The sequence below is a fragment of the Haemorhous mexicanus genome, chromosome 17, assembly GCF_027477595.1.
Source record: "Haemorhous mexicanus isolate bHaeMex1 chromosome 17, bHaeMex1.pri, whole genome shotgun sequence".
In the NCBI taxonomy this organism is placed as follows: Eukaryota; Metazoa; Chordata; class Aves; order Passeriformes; family Fringillidae; genus Haemorhous; species Haemorhous mexicanus.
In genome coordinates this window covers 356838-372597 of record NC_082357.1, presented here as the reverse complement: position 1 = coordinate 372597, position 15760 = coordinate 356838, and the positions used below count along the sequence as shown (strand labels likewise).

Below are 15760 nucleotides of genomic sequence, written 5' to 3'. Positions count from 1 at the left end.
CTCCAGCTGGTGGTGCCGGGCGGGGCGGGGCGGCTCCCGGACCCCAGGCGAGGCCCGTGACCGGAGGTGGGCGGTGCGGCGGGGCCGCTTCCTCCGGCGGCGGCGCGGGGAGCCCGGCATGCGGCAGGTAAGGCCCAGCCCCTCTCACCGCACCGGGCCCATCGCCCGCAGGCTCTCCTTAAAGGCTTTCCCAGCTCTGGTGCCTTTCCCAGTCCTGCTCATCTCCTTATCCTGAACATTCTTTTCGTGCCCAGTGTTTTAGTGTGCCTTGTCCCCAGGCGGGCTGCAAACCTTAACTTCCACCTGCTTATCAAGAGGCTGCCAGCGTAGAAGTACAGCACATGGGGCCTCAAGGGCTTGTGTTTAGGCTAAAGATAAATTCTCTGTGTTACCAGAGCTGTGCTTAAGGGAAATTTCCTGCTGTGGAGACATTATGCCATTGCCTAAGCTTCGGGAAAAAATGAGAAGTCTTCCATTTCGGGCTTTTAAAAAGGGACAGGTAGAGAAAAAGACGAAAAAACCAAAAATCTGTGGGAAGTCCTGGCTTGCTGGGAGTGGTAAGGTTTCCTGCTAGTAAGAGCTGTAATTTTTGTAATGCACAGGGCTCATTTGGTGCTCTCCACACAGGACGTGTGTCCCTGTGCTGTGTAGATTTATGGTATGAATGAACTGTTACACAGCACACCTCCAATGTAAAGCCAGGTCTGATCTCCCGTGAGAGGGGAGGAGGCCTCAGAAAACTCAGTTTTGGGATCAGTTTTGGAGGTGAGAGATTTGTGCTTCTAATCATTCTGCCTTCCCCACACAATGTCCAAGGCTCCCCAAGGTGTGTTCCAGGAGGAGCTGGAGTGGTGCATTTCACAAGTGGAGGCAGAGCTCCATCTCACTCCACACCCCAACTAGGTATGTTCCTCTTTAGCAGCCCACACCCCCCATATTCTGGCCTTGGGTGTGATTTAGCAGATATGGCTGTTTTCTGTTTCTTCTCTCCTTTATATTCCCTGTTCTTGTGTTACTTGGGATTTGTTCTAAACACAGGACAACACTGGACTTTAAGGACTTTGTTTCTGGAAGCAGTTCTTTCCTTCTTTTAGCGTTTGTTCTCCCTGTTTTCTGGATTCTTTGTCATGTTCTTTTTTTCCCTGTATAATGACTTGTTTGGTTCTGCTACAGCTCTGCCTTTGTTTTTCATCTTAAGGAAATATTGTGCCAGCATGTCTGGTCCTCAAACACCAGTAGGTTTGTTTTTGTGAAGCTTGTTCCAGGGAAAAATTACACGGAAGATAAAATTCTGTAAGGTCATAGTTTGATCTCGTTAGTCCAATTTGTAGAGCTGCAGACACTTGTCCTGCTGCTGATCAGTACCTGACCTTGGCAGAGGACTGTGAACCCTGTGTGAGATGCTCAGGTGAGTGTTTGCTGGTCCACCTGAGGATGGAGCAGTGACTGATAGGTGCCTACACCTTGTGCTTGAGCATCAGGCTCCAAGAAGAATTAAGACTTTTTTAAGAGGGCTGTGATTGTTCATCCTGGAGAAGACAAGGCTCTGGGGAGACTTCAGAGCCCCTTCCAGTGCCTAAAGGGGCTCCAGGAGTGCTGGAGAGGGACTGGGGACAAGGGATGGAGGGACAGGAAATGGCTCCTCACTCTCAGAGATAATGCTTGGATCAGATACAGGAAGGAAGGAATTCTTCCCTGTGAGGGTGGGCAGGCCCTGGCACAGGGTGCCCAGAGAAGCTGTGGCTGCCCCTGGATTGCTGGAAGTGTCCAAGGCCAGGCTGGATGGGCCTTGGAACAACCTGGGACAGTGGAAGGTGTTCCTGCCCATGGCAGGAGTGGATGAGCTTAAAAGTTTCTGCCCAAGCTCTTCTGTGATCAGACCATTTTGTTAGAAATGAGTCCTGTGCTGGTCCCCAGTGCCCAGCAGGAAGGAAGGCAGCTCCTGGAGGGGAAGCAGGAGCTGAGCACAGGAAAGAGGCAGCAGAAGCAGTGCCCTGGCCAGAAAAGAACCCTTTTGCACAGTGCGTGAGCCAGGAGAGCTGAGCAGTGCTGCTGATGGTACCCAGGCTCTGCCTGGAGTCCCAGTTGCTGGAGAAGTCTGGTGAGGAGGCAGATCCAACATCTAGCCAGGAATTCAGAGTCTGGATCAATGAGTTGTTTGGCTGTAGCACTGTATGCATGAGGTACTCAGCTTAGAGTAACTCCCAAGTGAGGGAGGGAAGCAGCTCCCTGGAGCTTTCTCTAGCTCTTCTTGTGTAACTTGCCTGGATTGCAGCTAGCCAAACCCCTTGAAATAGGAGTTGGTGGAGTCAGGACCCTGACACCCAGATGCTGTGAAGGTACATCTCACTTGTGTCCCACCACAGGGGTGCATCAGGCCCAGCATCATTGGCTGAGACAGGGAGGGATTGTCCCTGACTGGGGCAGCCTCACCTCCAGTGCTGGGGGCACTTTGGGGCAGCACAATATCAGAAGGGTCTGTGACTGTTAGAGAGTGCCCAAGGAGAGGGATATGGGGATGGGGAAGGGTCTCAAGGGGGAGCCATAGAGGGAGCAGCTGAGGGCACTTGGCCTGTTCAGCTGGAGGAGAGGAGATGGAGCACAGAGCTCACTGGAGCTGCAGCTCTCCTGAGGGGCAGCAGAGGGGCAGCTCTGATCTCTGCTCTGTGACCAGGGGCAGGACCTGAGGGAGTGGCTGGAGCTGTGTTAGGGGGTGATTATTAGGCTGGATGTTAGGGAAAGGTTCTTTCCTGAGAGGATGGTTGGGCACTGCAGCTGGGAGAGGTGGGATGTTTCTATTCCTCAGTACTACTCTCAAGTTGTTCTGTGGCCTAAAATAAGTGGGACAAACACTACAAGACTATATTTAGTGTTTCCAAATTGAGGTCTTGAGGACCGCTGTCACAGAACAACTCTGTTTTTTAGAGAATTTGTTCTAACACAAAAGCTTTGGATTCTTCTTGTGTTCAGGCTGGTTAGTGAGAGCAAGAGTCCTGTTTTTCAGGATATGCCATCTATTTAGATGTTTTCCAGAGAAGAGACTGAGTTAGATTCTGGGATTTGTCTTCACTTGAGGGAAAGATTGCTAAGCCCTCTGTAGCTTCTGTGCCATTAGCAGTGCACTTACTGCAGTGTAAGAGTCTGACTGTAAGTAATAAGCAGCCACCTCCCCCCCCCAGGAACATCTCACAGTATTTGAGCTTCTGGAAGCACTTGGAGTTCCTTTTCAATTGAATGCTAGTTATGTATTAGTTAGAGGTGGTGTGAACACAGAGCACATTAAGAGAAGGGACACTGATGCCCTCATCAGCATCCCACAGTGTGGATTTTAAGGCCCAGCATAAACTGTTTCTTGTCTCTCTTGGTGTTTTCTGAGTGCAGCAGAAGAGACCCAACACACTTTCAAGGTCCTGCACTCCCCTGAGACTCCTCTCGCAGATAAGCAACAAGTGATGAGCAATGAGTTTGGGGATTGTGATTGTCATCTCAAGATGAATGAGGGTCAGAAGAGCATGGAGAAAGGTGAGCTTGAGCTGTCTCTTGGGGGATGGTGAGTTTGGTTCTTTTCTGTAGATTTCCTAGGTTGCAGCATTAATTGAGTCACCTCTCTGGGCAGTGCCTCAGAGTGGAAGCTGCAGTGGTGCCCCCGTGGTAGGAAACTGGTTCATTGAGAGCACCAGTATTGAAACAATATTCTTTGTCTTTCCTAGGCATGACCCCTGATGTTGTGGAAGTACAGCCAAGCAAAGGGCAGGCTGCAGATTGTGTGAAACAGTCTGACCCCAGCCCTGAGGCAAAGCCAGAGTTGTTCACGTCATCTGGCAGCAGCTTCCAATTCGATTTTACACTTTCCAAGACCGACCCAGAAGCTGACGCTGGTGACAGTGGTGCTGAGCAGGTACAAAGCAATGCCAGAGCCACCAAGCAGGAGAACTGCAATGGTCCCTTGAGGTTTGCTGCCTCTGGACAAGAACCCAAGTTTGCTTTCAACTTTGCCATCCCAGATGAAGACTGTCCTCATCTTCAGTTACTTCCAGCGAGCCAACATACAGAGGACACAGCAGATTCTTCACTGCCTGCTCAATCAGCAGCTCTGCCACAGGCTGCAGCCTTGCAGAAGCCTGAAGTCACTCAAATGACAGGGAATGCACCCAAAGAGGATAGAAATGTCACATCAAAGATCCCCCAAACAGAGACAACGCCTGCAGATGAGGCAGTGACAGAGAAATCAACAGGTGGGGGAGCTGCCCAGAAGAAGAAAAAGAAGAAACAAAAAGCATCTGTCAGTAAAAACAAAACAGAAGAAACTGAGACCAGGAGGAAGGCAAAGGCAAAAGCTAACAGCTGTCAAAATACAGATACTTCCCATCAGGATGAGAAGACCTCTCAGGTAATGAAACACTGATGGGTCTCATTATTTATAAACCCTTGAGCTAAAGAGACACTTAATCTCTTTGCACAGATGAACAATTACCATACTGCCCTGAGATGGAAGCTGAAAGACTACATTTGCTGCTTACATGTTCCAGCAGCTGTTTGCTTTCTCTGCTACGCAGCTGAGGAACCTGACCAGAGCAAAGGAAGTTAATGGTCCTTCAGATTTGTGCTGAAAGATTTCATGCTTAGGTTTGTGACAGCTAATCCTGGGGAGCTGGATGCCATGGTTTTTTTAAGAAAATAGAAATAGGAAATGGAGGTAACTGTCTAGAGTTGGTGCCAAGCTGGTGCCTGTGGGTGCTGAGCCAGGCCCTGTAGCTCTGATGTGTGTGTTGCAGGATGAATTGCTTTCGTAGTACAAGGAGGAAAAACCAAGGCACAGAACTGCCACCTGGTTTAGCCAAGGACCTGTGGTAGAGCTCAAGGCTGCTTCTGAGAAGGTTCCTCCGTAGGGCATGGCCCAGAAATCAACTGAAATTGCAAGTTATGTGTAAACACAACATAAAGGCACACCCTGAGGTCTCTGTTCTGCTAAGGTCAAGGTCTTTATTTTACTTTCCAGCACTGGTGTAGGTTTTACTAGCAAGCAGTGCCAGCTGATCCATGCTGTAACACAAGATTGCACAAAACCTTCCTTTTCTTGATATTTTACAAGGAAATTGCACTGAATGTTCACCTCTGGAACATTTCATCCAAAAGTCTGCTTCACCTGCACTCCTACCAATAAACACTGCTGAGCACCAGAGAGATAGGAAGAGTTGAAGGTCAGGTAAAGCCCTTCCAGTCCTTTGGAAGCACACTGTTGTAGGTAAAAAGAGACAGTGTGAGGGCATTTGTATTTACATGTACATAGAAGTTAAGAATTGCTTCAGTCCCATGGTGAGCCCTTTTTCCCTCTCCCACTGCTGAGTTAGCCAGCTGGCTTTGCTCAGTGGCGCTTGGCTTCCTTCATCTTCATGGGCTTCATCTTCCTTGTCCCTCATGCATTTTTGTCTGAGCAAGCTCAGAGGGGCTGAGAAGAAAGACTCAGCTCTGATTTTGTCCATTGTTTGTTTTTTTGATTTTGTGAAGGTTTGAGGATAGGGGCTTTTTGTTGTTAATGTCTATTTCTCCCATCTGTAAGTTTCTTTGAAAGCTGAACAGCTTTCTAGAAAATAGCACCTTCTGAATGGCAGCCACACATTAAATCCATCTAATAGAGACAGTGAGTTGCAACTAAACATTTGCACAGTGCTTTCAGTTTATCTGATGAAAAACACTAGAGGGAAAATGTCATGAAGTCTATTAAGTGATCACCAGAACATAATATTTGGAATAGGCCTGACTTTATGGAGTTCCCTTTCATCCTGTGTAGCAACTGCTGCTGTAATTTTTGAGTGAATTATTTCCTCATGCTCACTGTGTCTCATGTTGATAGCAGTCAGATGAGCAGCTGTGGAAAGAGGTGGACTGGTGTGTGAGCCAGCTGGAGCTCGGCTTGAAGACACAGAAACCCACTCCAAAGCAGGGTAAGTGTTGAGGTAAAGAAGAGCTCTCTCCTGGGGGCAGCATTGGCAGAAATGCAGGGGCAGGGCCTGCAGGGAGCCTTAACCTGTGTGTTGTTTCTCCTTTGCTGCAGCTGAGGAGGCTCTCAGGGCAATCAGGACGCTGCGCAGTGACAAGGCTCCACTGGTGAAGAAGCGTCAGCTCATGAGAGCCATGTTTGGAGACTACAGGAAGAAGATGCAGGACGAGCTGTGCAGAGAGCTGAAGCATATGGAAACAGGTAGGAGAACTTTGCATGCTGAGGAGGAGAAGAAATGGGTTCAATCCTGCCCTATGCTTTACTGACTGGGGCCTCACTACAAGAGATGACTGAACATCTCTTATTTTTCCTCCCCTCTTTAAGCTGCACAGTCTGCCAGGATCGTGGAGTTGAAGGGAAGCATCCACAAGAATGGCCAGTTCATCCGGAAGTGCTTGGGAGCTTGCAGGAAAGGCCAAGGTTCAGAGGGACACAGGACACTTAACACAGGCTTATTCAGTTTCACAACTCCCCAAGAATTTCACTTTAATTTCTTCTAGAAAAGTCACTTTGACTAAAACTGTGCCAGATCTGTAAAGTGAAGAACGGTGGAAAGGTGCTGTGCAGTAGGAAATGTCATGTGTGAATCTCTGGATCTTCTTCCAGGGTGCCTTATCTAGAAGTTTAAACCAGATCTGCCTACTATGCATATGACCCCAAAACTCAGCCTACATAAGTGCTCCTCTGTGCTCACACTGGAGAGAGGCACCTTTGACAGGGTCAGCAGTGTGGAAGGATCTGCTTTCTTTCCTGTAGAATTGACATTAACTGTAGAATCTGTCTTCTATACCATGAGACTGGTATAGAGTCAGATCCGTTGCTTTTAAATAGAGCAGAGCCTTTCCAGCAACTGAGGTGGTAATGCATACAGCAGGGAATGGTTTGGAATCAAGATCCAGAGCAGTGGGTAGCTGGGTGCTTCCACTCCCCGAGTCTGTGTGAATGCAGCTTCTGGCATCCAGCAAATACCAGCAGCGTGTCATCCTGACATGGAGGAGCACGAGCTCAGGGTCTTTGGGGAAAAGTGAGTGAGACCTGTTCTTGCTCATTCATCTCTTTCACTGACAGGTACAGACCTAGAATAAAACTGCACATCATGATTTAATCCAGCCTAGAGATGTAAGGACAGCTGTTTCCAGGAAAACAGGGAAAATTTTTGTTGCTGAAGCCAGGTTCTGGACAGCTAGGAAGGATGTACAATCAACTCTTAAATAAAGTTTACTTTATTAGTAGCTCAGTTACAACCACTAGTGCCTCAGAGGGAAAATTAGCTGCATACCAGCCTTGGGTGGTGGTAAAATAAACTGTCACAGCCCAAAGACTCTCTTCCACTTGATTTGTATTAAATTTTAGCTTTTTGAATGTGTCTCCAGTCAATACTGCTTGAGTCACTGAAGCCATCTCTTAAGTTCATGCAGAAGATCTTCCCACCAAGCATATAAATTGCTGAAGGAGGAGAAGTGCTGTGAAAGGCTACATGGTATCAGGTGTCCCTAGGGAGCAGTGCTTTCCTGCCTTTTATAGTCCAGTCAGCCTGTGTGAAAAGTGGGAAATGGGAGTGTAGCCAGATTCCAGGGAATGCTGAGAGATGGTGAAAGACATTGGCTGTGAAAGACTAAAAACCTGATTGTGGCTCTAAAAAATTAATTTTATTACTAGGCTCTGATGGCAGGCAGTTGGATCTGCAATACTTTTTTATTTCTTTTAAATTTTAAATATTTTAAAAGAATATTTTAAAGAGTTCCTGTCTGGGCATAATAAGAAAGTGAACCTGGGTAACATATATGATGGGGAGAAACATGTCACATATATGATGGGGAGAAACATGGAGAAATGAATTTGTCTTTTGGAAGTCAGCAGATGAAAACTGTAAATCGAGGTTGGCACACTTTATTTGCCAAGGAGCACAGCTGTTACTTTGAATGTATAGAACAATCTTGCACAGTATTTTTTTTTATTTCCAGGATTTTACATTCAACATACAAAACTGTGTCCTTGTCATGCTTTTCATGTTTTTGTGCTGTTTGCTGAGATTCAAGAGCATCATCTACATGACCTTGGAGCTCCAGCTGTTTGCTTCCCTGGCTGATTATGCAGGAGATGTCTGGGAAATAGTTTTTTTTTTTTCCTTGTCATGTCTCAGGAAAAGCTACAGCTGCAGAAGGATGCAGAAGTATTCTGGAAAGCATTCTTACATGATTACCTCATGTTCATGCTGTTCATCAGGCAGTCACAATTAAACTAAAGATACCAGTGAGGTGGACATTTGGTGTAACTCGATCCATCAGTTATCTTCAAAGGGGTCAGAGAAAACTCCATTCTAATATGAGAAGAACTCCTGTGGTTTTCCAGGGGTCTGAATAATGCTGACCTGTAAAACCAGTTCCTTTCCTTCTTCTGTTCCTCCATTACTGGAGGACTGATGAAGGCAGAGGTTCATCAGTGTGATACTTCATGTTCCTGAGTGTCCTGTCAGCTTGGTCCCAAGAGTCAGCCATGGAATCTTGGCATCTTTTATGGTCAAGGTGGTGCCTCCTGAGTTTTTGATAGATGTGCCCAAGTCACTTCATTAGTGATTGTATCTTGAAGAGGTGTCTGAAACTACAGCAGTCTGTACTTCACTTTTAAGCTTTGCTGTATTATATTTGTTTGAAAGGAAGCAAGCAATGGTATTAGAAGTTAGGAAATTCCATGGCTGCCCCACCCATCCTTTCCCCTTTTAGAGGGGCCACAGTGCAGTGTTACTGATTGTAGGCGAGACGGAGGTAGCACGGTCGGGACGGATGGAGACGAGAGATCTCTGAAGCCAGGTCGTGGAACTTGCGGTTTATTGCAAAGGGCGTGGGTACAGGGCCCTGCTGGGAGCTGCCAGCTGCAGCTCGGAGCAGGCCCGAGAGAAGAGAAAGGATGAGAGGGTAATAACGTAAAAAGGCAAGAGCTAAGAGCATAGAAAAGTAAGAGCACAAGAGTAAAAGCAAGAGCATAAGAGCAAAAGCAAGAGCATAAGAGAGCGAAGTTCTCGTTACAATACAATAAATCATCTTCTGTGTTGAATATTCTGATTCTCACTAACCAATCTAGTACAGCATACAAATCCTATAGCATTTACATACAGCCTATAAGAATCACTACATTACCATATTGTGCTACATTTTAAACTCTAAAACCTACTCTTCGGACCCCTTCTGCCAAGCTGGCAGGGTCTGCTCGGACCCTTGGACCTGCCTGCTTGCAGAGGGTCTTGTATCATCCAAAGGGGATTACCTTCAGCCGGCCACACCATTGTTTTCCTGTTGTTCAGTAACTAAGGGATGTCAAAGCTTGCTTTCATTTCAATCTCGCTTATAGTTTCTATATTCTCAAAATCTTTTGCCAGGCAATCATATTTGTAAGGCTTTCTTGTTTCATCTTCCCCAACAACTGATGTTTTTTAAATGCTATGTTTTCCCCTTTTAGCATTTCTTTCTTTAGGATTTTAGTGCTATTTAGGGTTTTGATGATGTCTCTTATTACAGCAGTGTCAGGTTTGGATCAGGGCTTTGCTCTACTAGTAGCTGTAATACCTGTGGTTGGAGGTTTGGTCAATACCCCAAGGCATTAATGATGTGTAGCAGTGAGGGAGAAGGGAGATATTCTGATCTGCCTGGAGACATCTCTGACCCACTGTTCTTGCTTTAAGGAATGTATCTCAGCTTTGATAAAAAGTTGAGCTCAATTCTGACCTGCCTGTTTCTGCATCCTCTCCTCAACTTTGTGCCTGGCTTTTGAGTTTGGTGCCGCCAGGGTGACTGGACTGGGAATACTGTATCTCTTTGCTGACTGGCCACCTAAATGTAGAGCAGCAGTGCCAGGCCCAGGCTTGTAGGCAGCAAACTGCTTGCAGAAGTATCCAGCACAGCTGTGGGCTCAGGAATGAATTAAAGACAAGGCAAAAAGGGATGGGAAGTACCACAGTGCTTCTAGAGCTAAACTTGCTTCACAGCGTCAGTCTTTGAGAACTAAAAGCTGAGGATCAATTTCTAAAGAGAATCGGGGGTTACAGGAACACTGACTTGTTTCAGACCATTCACTGTAGCAAAACAGGAGAAATGTCTCACTTTCAGGAGCAAAGTGAAGAATTTTAGGGTTACTTCTGTGGCAGGGTGAGGCCAAAAATGCACACAGAGGCAGCACAAATCTGGGTGTGATCTCTGCTTCACCCTCCTCTGTAAACAAATCTGGGTGTGATCTTTTAGGCTTCACCCTCCTCTGTAAACAGATCCCCTGAGAAAAGGTTAGGAAATGCAATTCCATTCCAGGCAGACTCTGCCTTCAGGGCATGGCCTGCCCGCCCGGGCTGGCCCTGGTCCCAGTTGGCATTTTGGCTGCTACCCTGGACCCTGGGCACTAATCAGACATTTGTCCAAGCCCTTCTGGTGAGCTTGGTCAGTAGAAATGCATTTGTTGGTTCTTGGGCTGCCCATCTCTGAGTAACCAGGGGGCAGGGTCACCAGGGAAGAGCCCACAAAGAATCTCCAAGGGATCTCTACAGAGTGCAGCTGGAATATTTTTCAGAATCCCAGCAGGGACTTCCTCTCCCAAGACGAGAAAGAAGCCAACATTGGTCCTGCTGATCCTGTGTTTGAGGTGACTGATGTTACCTTGTCTCACTTCAGTTTTCTAGATGCTGAGGCTGTGGACCTAGCATCCAGTCACTCCTAAAGGACAACACATTATCTTCATTTGGGGAGGGAAATCCTAACTTTTCTTTGAATTAGAAAGAAGAGGAAATTACCACTTCAGGAAACTGGAAAATTCTAACAGAAGGAGAGTTAAAGATCAATTAGCTTGCAGCTCCATAACAAAAAAAGAGGAGAGATGCTGCTATTTTAAGACCATACAGAAGTGTGCCAGATGATCTTGTATCTTTCTGCTGCCTAAAGTTTTTCTGCTCCTCACTGTTTCTGCTGCTTTCATCTTTAGAACTGTGGAAGGTCTGTAAGGCATGCTGCTTTAGAAAATCCAGCTGTGACAGCCCCATTGGCTTGATTCCTGACACCAGTCCTCCAGTGCCTGCTGTAGCTGGGGAGTTCTGACCTCTGGCAGTGTTTGGTCCATTTGGCTTCTTCCCTGTGAGTCCATCAACAGGCAGGACCAGCTCCTGATATCTCACCTCCATAATGGAAGAGGTCTGGGTTGTGTATCTCCCATTATCATCATGCTTATTCTAATGAAACAAAACCCAGATGTGGAAGAAGCCAGAAAGGAGAGGAAAAGCAAACTGTCCCTGCCACCCTCTTCTTCCCCCAGTAATGCTCATAAACAACAGGAGTGTACTCAAGAAGAGCTGGATAAGTATCTAGAGAAGCTAAACCATGTCTTCTTTGACACAGAAGCCAGAAAAAGGGATGGCCACCATGATCAGAAGTCCCTCTATCACAGAAGTGCTGATGTTGTGTCAGAAACTAAGGAACACTCAGGAAAGGAGGTGGGACACTCAGCATCTGTCAGGCTACACAAAAGTTCAGGTAGGAGACTTAAAATGACTGTCAGACTCAACCCAAGGTAGAGCTCCTGGCTAAGGTCGTTCATCCTGGCTGATACAGTGAATCCTGGTGAAATGCATAGTCCATGAACTTGGAGGGGGAAGAGGTGGGAGAAGGTCTTGTTATTTTGAAGGTAATGCATTCCTATTCTTGCACTGCTTATTTCAACATGATGCCATCTTCCAGAGAGAGCCCTGTGACTCCTGTGGTGTATATGTTACACGTGAAAGGTGTAAATGTTGGCATTAGCATCTATGCATGTGCGTGTAGCTATTATGTAAATTACTTCTTCCCACAGATACAGGCATAATTTCTTTCTTCAAGAAATTACTGTGCAGCTCTTCAGCTGTTACCAATCTCCCACTTTCCCCTCACATGGCAGTGTTTTACCAGTTTTTCCAGCTAAGGGTCTGGCCCAGTACAGTACAGGAGCTCTGCAGCATTTATCTAGAGGCCACTGCATGGTACTGAGCCATAGGAAACACTTCAGGCACTTTTCTTCTGTGCATAATGATCATGCAGTGTACTCTGTAAACATGAAAGGCACTAGTGGGAACCTGAAAAATTCTTTTTGCCTTGACCAAAGCCCTTTTTTAGGGGCTGAAACAATGCGGGTCTCTGTATTTTTATTATTGGGTTCATTGCACACATCAGATTTTGCCCTTGAGATGACAGTTTTCATGGCAGCTCCGTGAGGCTGTGGCACTTTATGCCAGCAGCTTTCTCCCACTTTCTCCCCATCCAGCCACTGTTTCTCTTCTTCATTCCTGAGACATGGATCACTTAGTGCCAGTGCCCCACTGTGTCATGGAGCACCTCCTGGGTCCAGGTGGGAGTGCCACCATGAAGCCTTCAGTGCAGAGGAGACCTTGCTGTCAATGATGGTGGCCTGCCCAAGAATCAAGAGACAGATGTGAACAGCCTTTGCAGTGAGCTAGGACGTTGTAACTTCCTAAATCCTCCAGAGCTGCTTGAGCTGTCTGAGGGAATTAGTACAGCCAGCTGAAGGTAGAGGGACAGATACACAAAATATGTGGCTGTTTTTCAATGCACATAGGCAGGAAGAGTAATTCAAGTTTACTTAGTAGTTCAAATTTATGTAGCAGCCAATTTAATTTACTGAAGAAGATGCTATTTTATTAGATCTGCTACAGATGAAAAAATAGCAAGGATTTTTCATTGTAGAAAAGGATCATGTTGCAAAGTAACAGTGTTGGCTTATTTTTCTGCTATGGTTAAAGATGTTTCCAGAATACAGACTGGGGAGAAAAGGTGCTGTGGTCACTTTTCACACAGTTTAATCTAGTTCTAGCTAGCTTTAGGGAACATTCACTTGCTTAGAAAAAGGAAGTTTTCACACACAAATCACAGAACAGTTCAGGTTGGAAGGGCCCACAGTGGCTCATCTGGTCCCACCTCCCTGCTCGAGCAGGCTCATCCCAGAGCACATGACACAGGATTCTATCCAGATGGTTCTGCAATATCTCCAGTGAGGGAGAGTCCACCCCCTCTCTGGGCAGCCTCTTCAGTGTTGGTCAGTGCACAGGAAAGTTCTTCCTCCTGCTCAGGTGAAACTTCCTGTGCATCAGTTTCTGCCTTGGCCTCCTGTCCCGTTGCTGGGCCCTGGAGCAGAGCCTGGTCCCTGCTCGGAGCCCTCCCTGCAGACAGGGACAGACAGGGACTCTTTCTGTCATTCATTAGGCTCCTCTAAGCTTTTGCCTAGTAGGCTAGAATTCATCTTTTCTTAAGAATTCCTATTTGTTGCTATTCCTTATGATCTAAAAATCCTTTCTAGATTCCCCCACGCATTCCCGCTTCCTGCCTGTTCTTGTGGAAACTGGGCAGTCCACTCCTTAGAGCCAAAACAGAAACAAATGAATGGATTCAGGGATAAGATCGGTGTCTGTCACACACAGCAAGAGTGATAGAGCAGTAAACAGATTATTTGGGAAATCAATTTACTCAGAGGGTTTCCTGCTTCATTAAATTTACTCAGAGTTATTTTTCAGGTTGCTTCAGAAGTAACAGGAAAGGAATGGTGGCAGATGGCAGAGAGGCATGGGCCTCCCACATACTGGGAAAACAGATTGCCTGCCAGTCTGCAGGACATGCCATGGGTGGCAGAGCACATGTGCCCACTGGGACAAGGCAAGAGTGGCACCCTTTACATAGCCATGGATTCTGAAAACCCACAGTGCCAGTTTGGAGCCACACAGGAGCGGGAGGTCTGTGCAGTTCCCCAGTCGAGAGAGTCATTTCCAAAGGGTCTGTGTCCTGTCACAGCAAGAACTGGAGTGCAGCAGAAGCAGGCCTGGAGTGTCTGTCATCAGGGACTGGGAAATACCCACTGGGTAAGTTAATGGTGGCTTGCCCAGCTCTGATGGGCCTCTAATTGTGTGTGCAGAGTTTGACACGGGTCAGCCTCTGCAGGAAGTGCTTCATAGTCAGCAATCTCCAGTGCTGAAGGGACCTTAAAGCCCATCTTGTTGCAAACCCCTGCCATGGGCAGGAGCACCTTCCACTAAACCAGGCTGCTCTCAGCCCCATCCAACCTGGCCTTGAACACTTCTAGGAATGGGGCAGCCACAGCTTCTCTGAGTTGTATCCATGGGAACCTCATGGAGATGTTTCAGTATCAGCACAGAGTCACGTGAGCACAGCAGAATGGACAGAGTTGGGAGGAAAAAAAAGATTATTCACCTGCACTAGGTTCACTGCTATTGTGTAGTACTGGGCCTTCTCACTTCTCCAGGTCTTACAAGAGTAGCAAACTTTCTGCAGTTCATTCTGGCGGATTTTGTGTGGTTTTCTTTGTGCTGCAAGAGCCTCTGCACCTTCAGTCCATCACCTGATCCAGTCTGCTTCCTCAGCCCATCATAGGCCCTGAAAACTGCCTGGATGACTAGGACAGTCATGTGATGAAATCTCTGTGGATCTCCTGGTGCAGTGATAGACACCTTAAGTGACAGTGCCTGAGGTCACAGGCAGGATGTTTCTGTAATCCTCTCAAGCCCTGCTATCCCACGACTCTGGAAGGTCTGTGTTGCAGCTGTTGTGTTGCAAAGCAGAGAGGTTTGTAGAGAGAGGCTATCTGTCACTACACCTGAGCAGCTTCTCTGCCTGAAAGGTACCATTTGCTCTCAGGAAAGATCATCTCTCTGCCACATGAGTGTTTCAGGGTGCCTCTGATCTATGTATAATAGAACATCCTGAGCTGGAAGGGACCCACAGGGACCATCCAGTCCAGCTCCTGGCCCTGCACAGACACCCCAACAACCCCACCCTGGGCATCCCTGGCAGCCTTGTCCAAACACTCCTGGAGCTCTGGCAGCCTCGGGGCTGTGCCCATTCCCTGGGGAGCCTGGGCAGTGCCCAGCACCCTCTGGGAGAAGAACCTTTCCTGATCTCCAACCTGAGCCTCCCCTGGCACAGCTTTGTCCCATGTTGTCTCTGGTAAAACTACAGAGGGGAAGGAGGTGGGAAGGATGAGATCAGCTAGTCAAGCCCCCCTGACCAATGCACAGTCAGCTAGAGCACTTTTGCCCAGGGCTACATCCAGTCAGATTTTCAGTATCTCTATCTGGATACGGGATGTTCTCTAACATGAAAAATTGAGCATTTGTGCAGGAAAAACAACACACTGTTTCTTCTGAAGTCTCTGCTTCTCTTCAGGTCCTCCAACTCTGTATTGCATCTAGATGTTTCCCACTCTCTTTAGCTCTCTAGCACACACTAACCTCAGAGAAGTAATTTAGGCAGATAGCAGGATGTGTATCTGGAAAATAAAGTTTCACGTTTTTGCCTCAACCCTGACTTTTAATCAGATATATTCCAAGCAGAATGAGCTTCTAATTGTCTCTTTTAACATGAGGAGACATTTCTACCCTCTTTTTCTTGCTGGTGAGAAAACCTAGAGCCTTCCAGCAAAATAATCAGAGCTGCAATAGGTTTGGAGCCCATCATCAGTAACAAGCATTTATTTACAAGTGCCAGAATTTGCTTCTCCTTCAATCTCTCCCACCTTAGCAGCTGGTGGCACTTAAGTAACAGCTATATTTGTAGTCTAGAAGATTAGGATTTCTTTTACTTGCAAGATTTAGCTTCCAGTTGGCTGAACAGTTAATTGTGTCACAGTCTTTGTGTGATTCAGAAGCTCTGTAAGGACCCAGCTTGTCCAGCAGTGTGTAGTGTGAGCCAGCACTCAGTGATCTGTGTGTGGATGCACCTGATGCAT

At 47.0% G+C, this 15760-nt stretch overlaps 1 protein-coding gene across 1 annotated transcript; it reads left to right on the top strand.

Annotated features, from left to right (window-relative positions):
* Window positions 1-82: 82 nt before the first annotated feature.
* On the top strand, window positions 83-7363 carry C17H8orf33 (chromosome 17 C8orf33 homolog). The gene is made up of 7 exons (XM_059861654.1): window positions 83-127; window positions 817-903; window positions 3382-3522; window positions 3711-4390; window positions 5855-5945; window positions 6056-6202; window positions 6326-7363. Exons 3-7 carry the CDS (start codon window positions 3453-3455, stop codon window positions 6499-6501), a joined length of 1164 nt encoding a protein of 387 aa, XP_059717637.1. The 5' UTR covers window positions 83-127; window positions 817-903; window positions 3382-3452; the 3' UTR covers window positions 6502-7363.
* Window positions 7364-15760: the final 8397 nt, after the last annotated feature.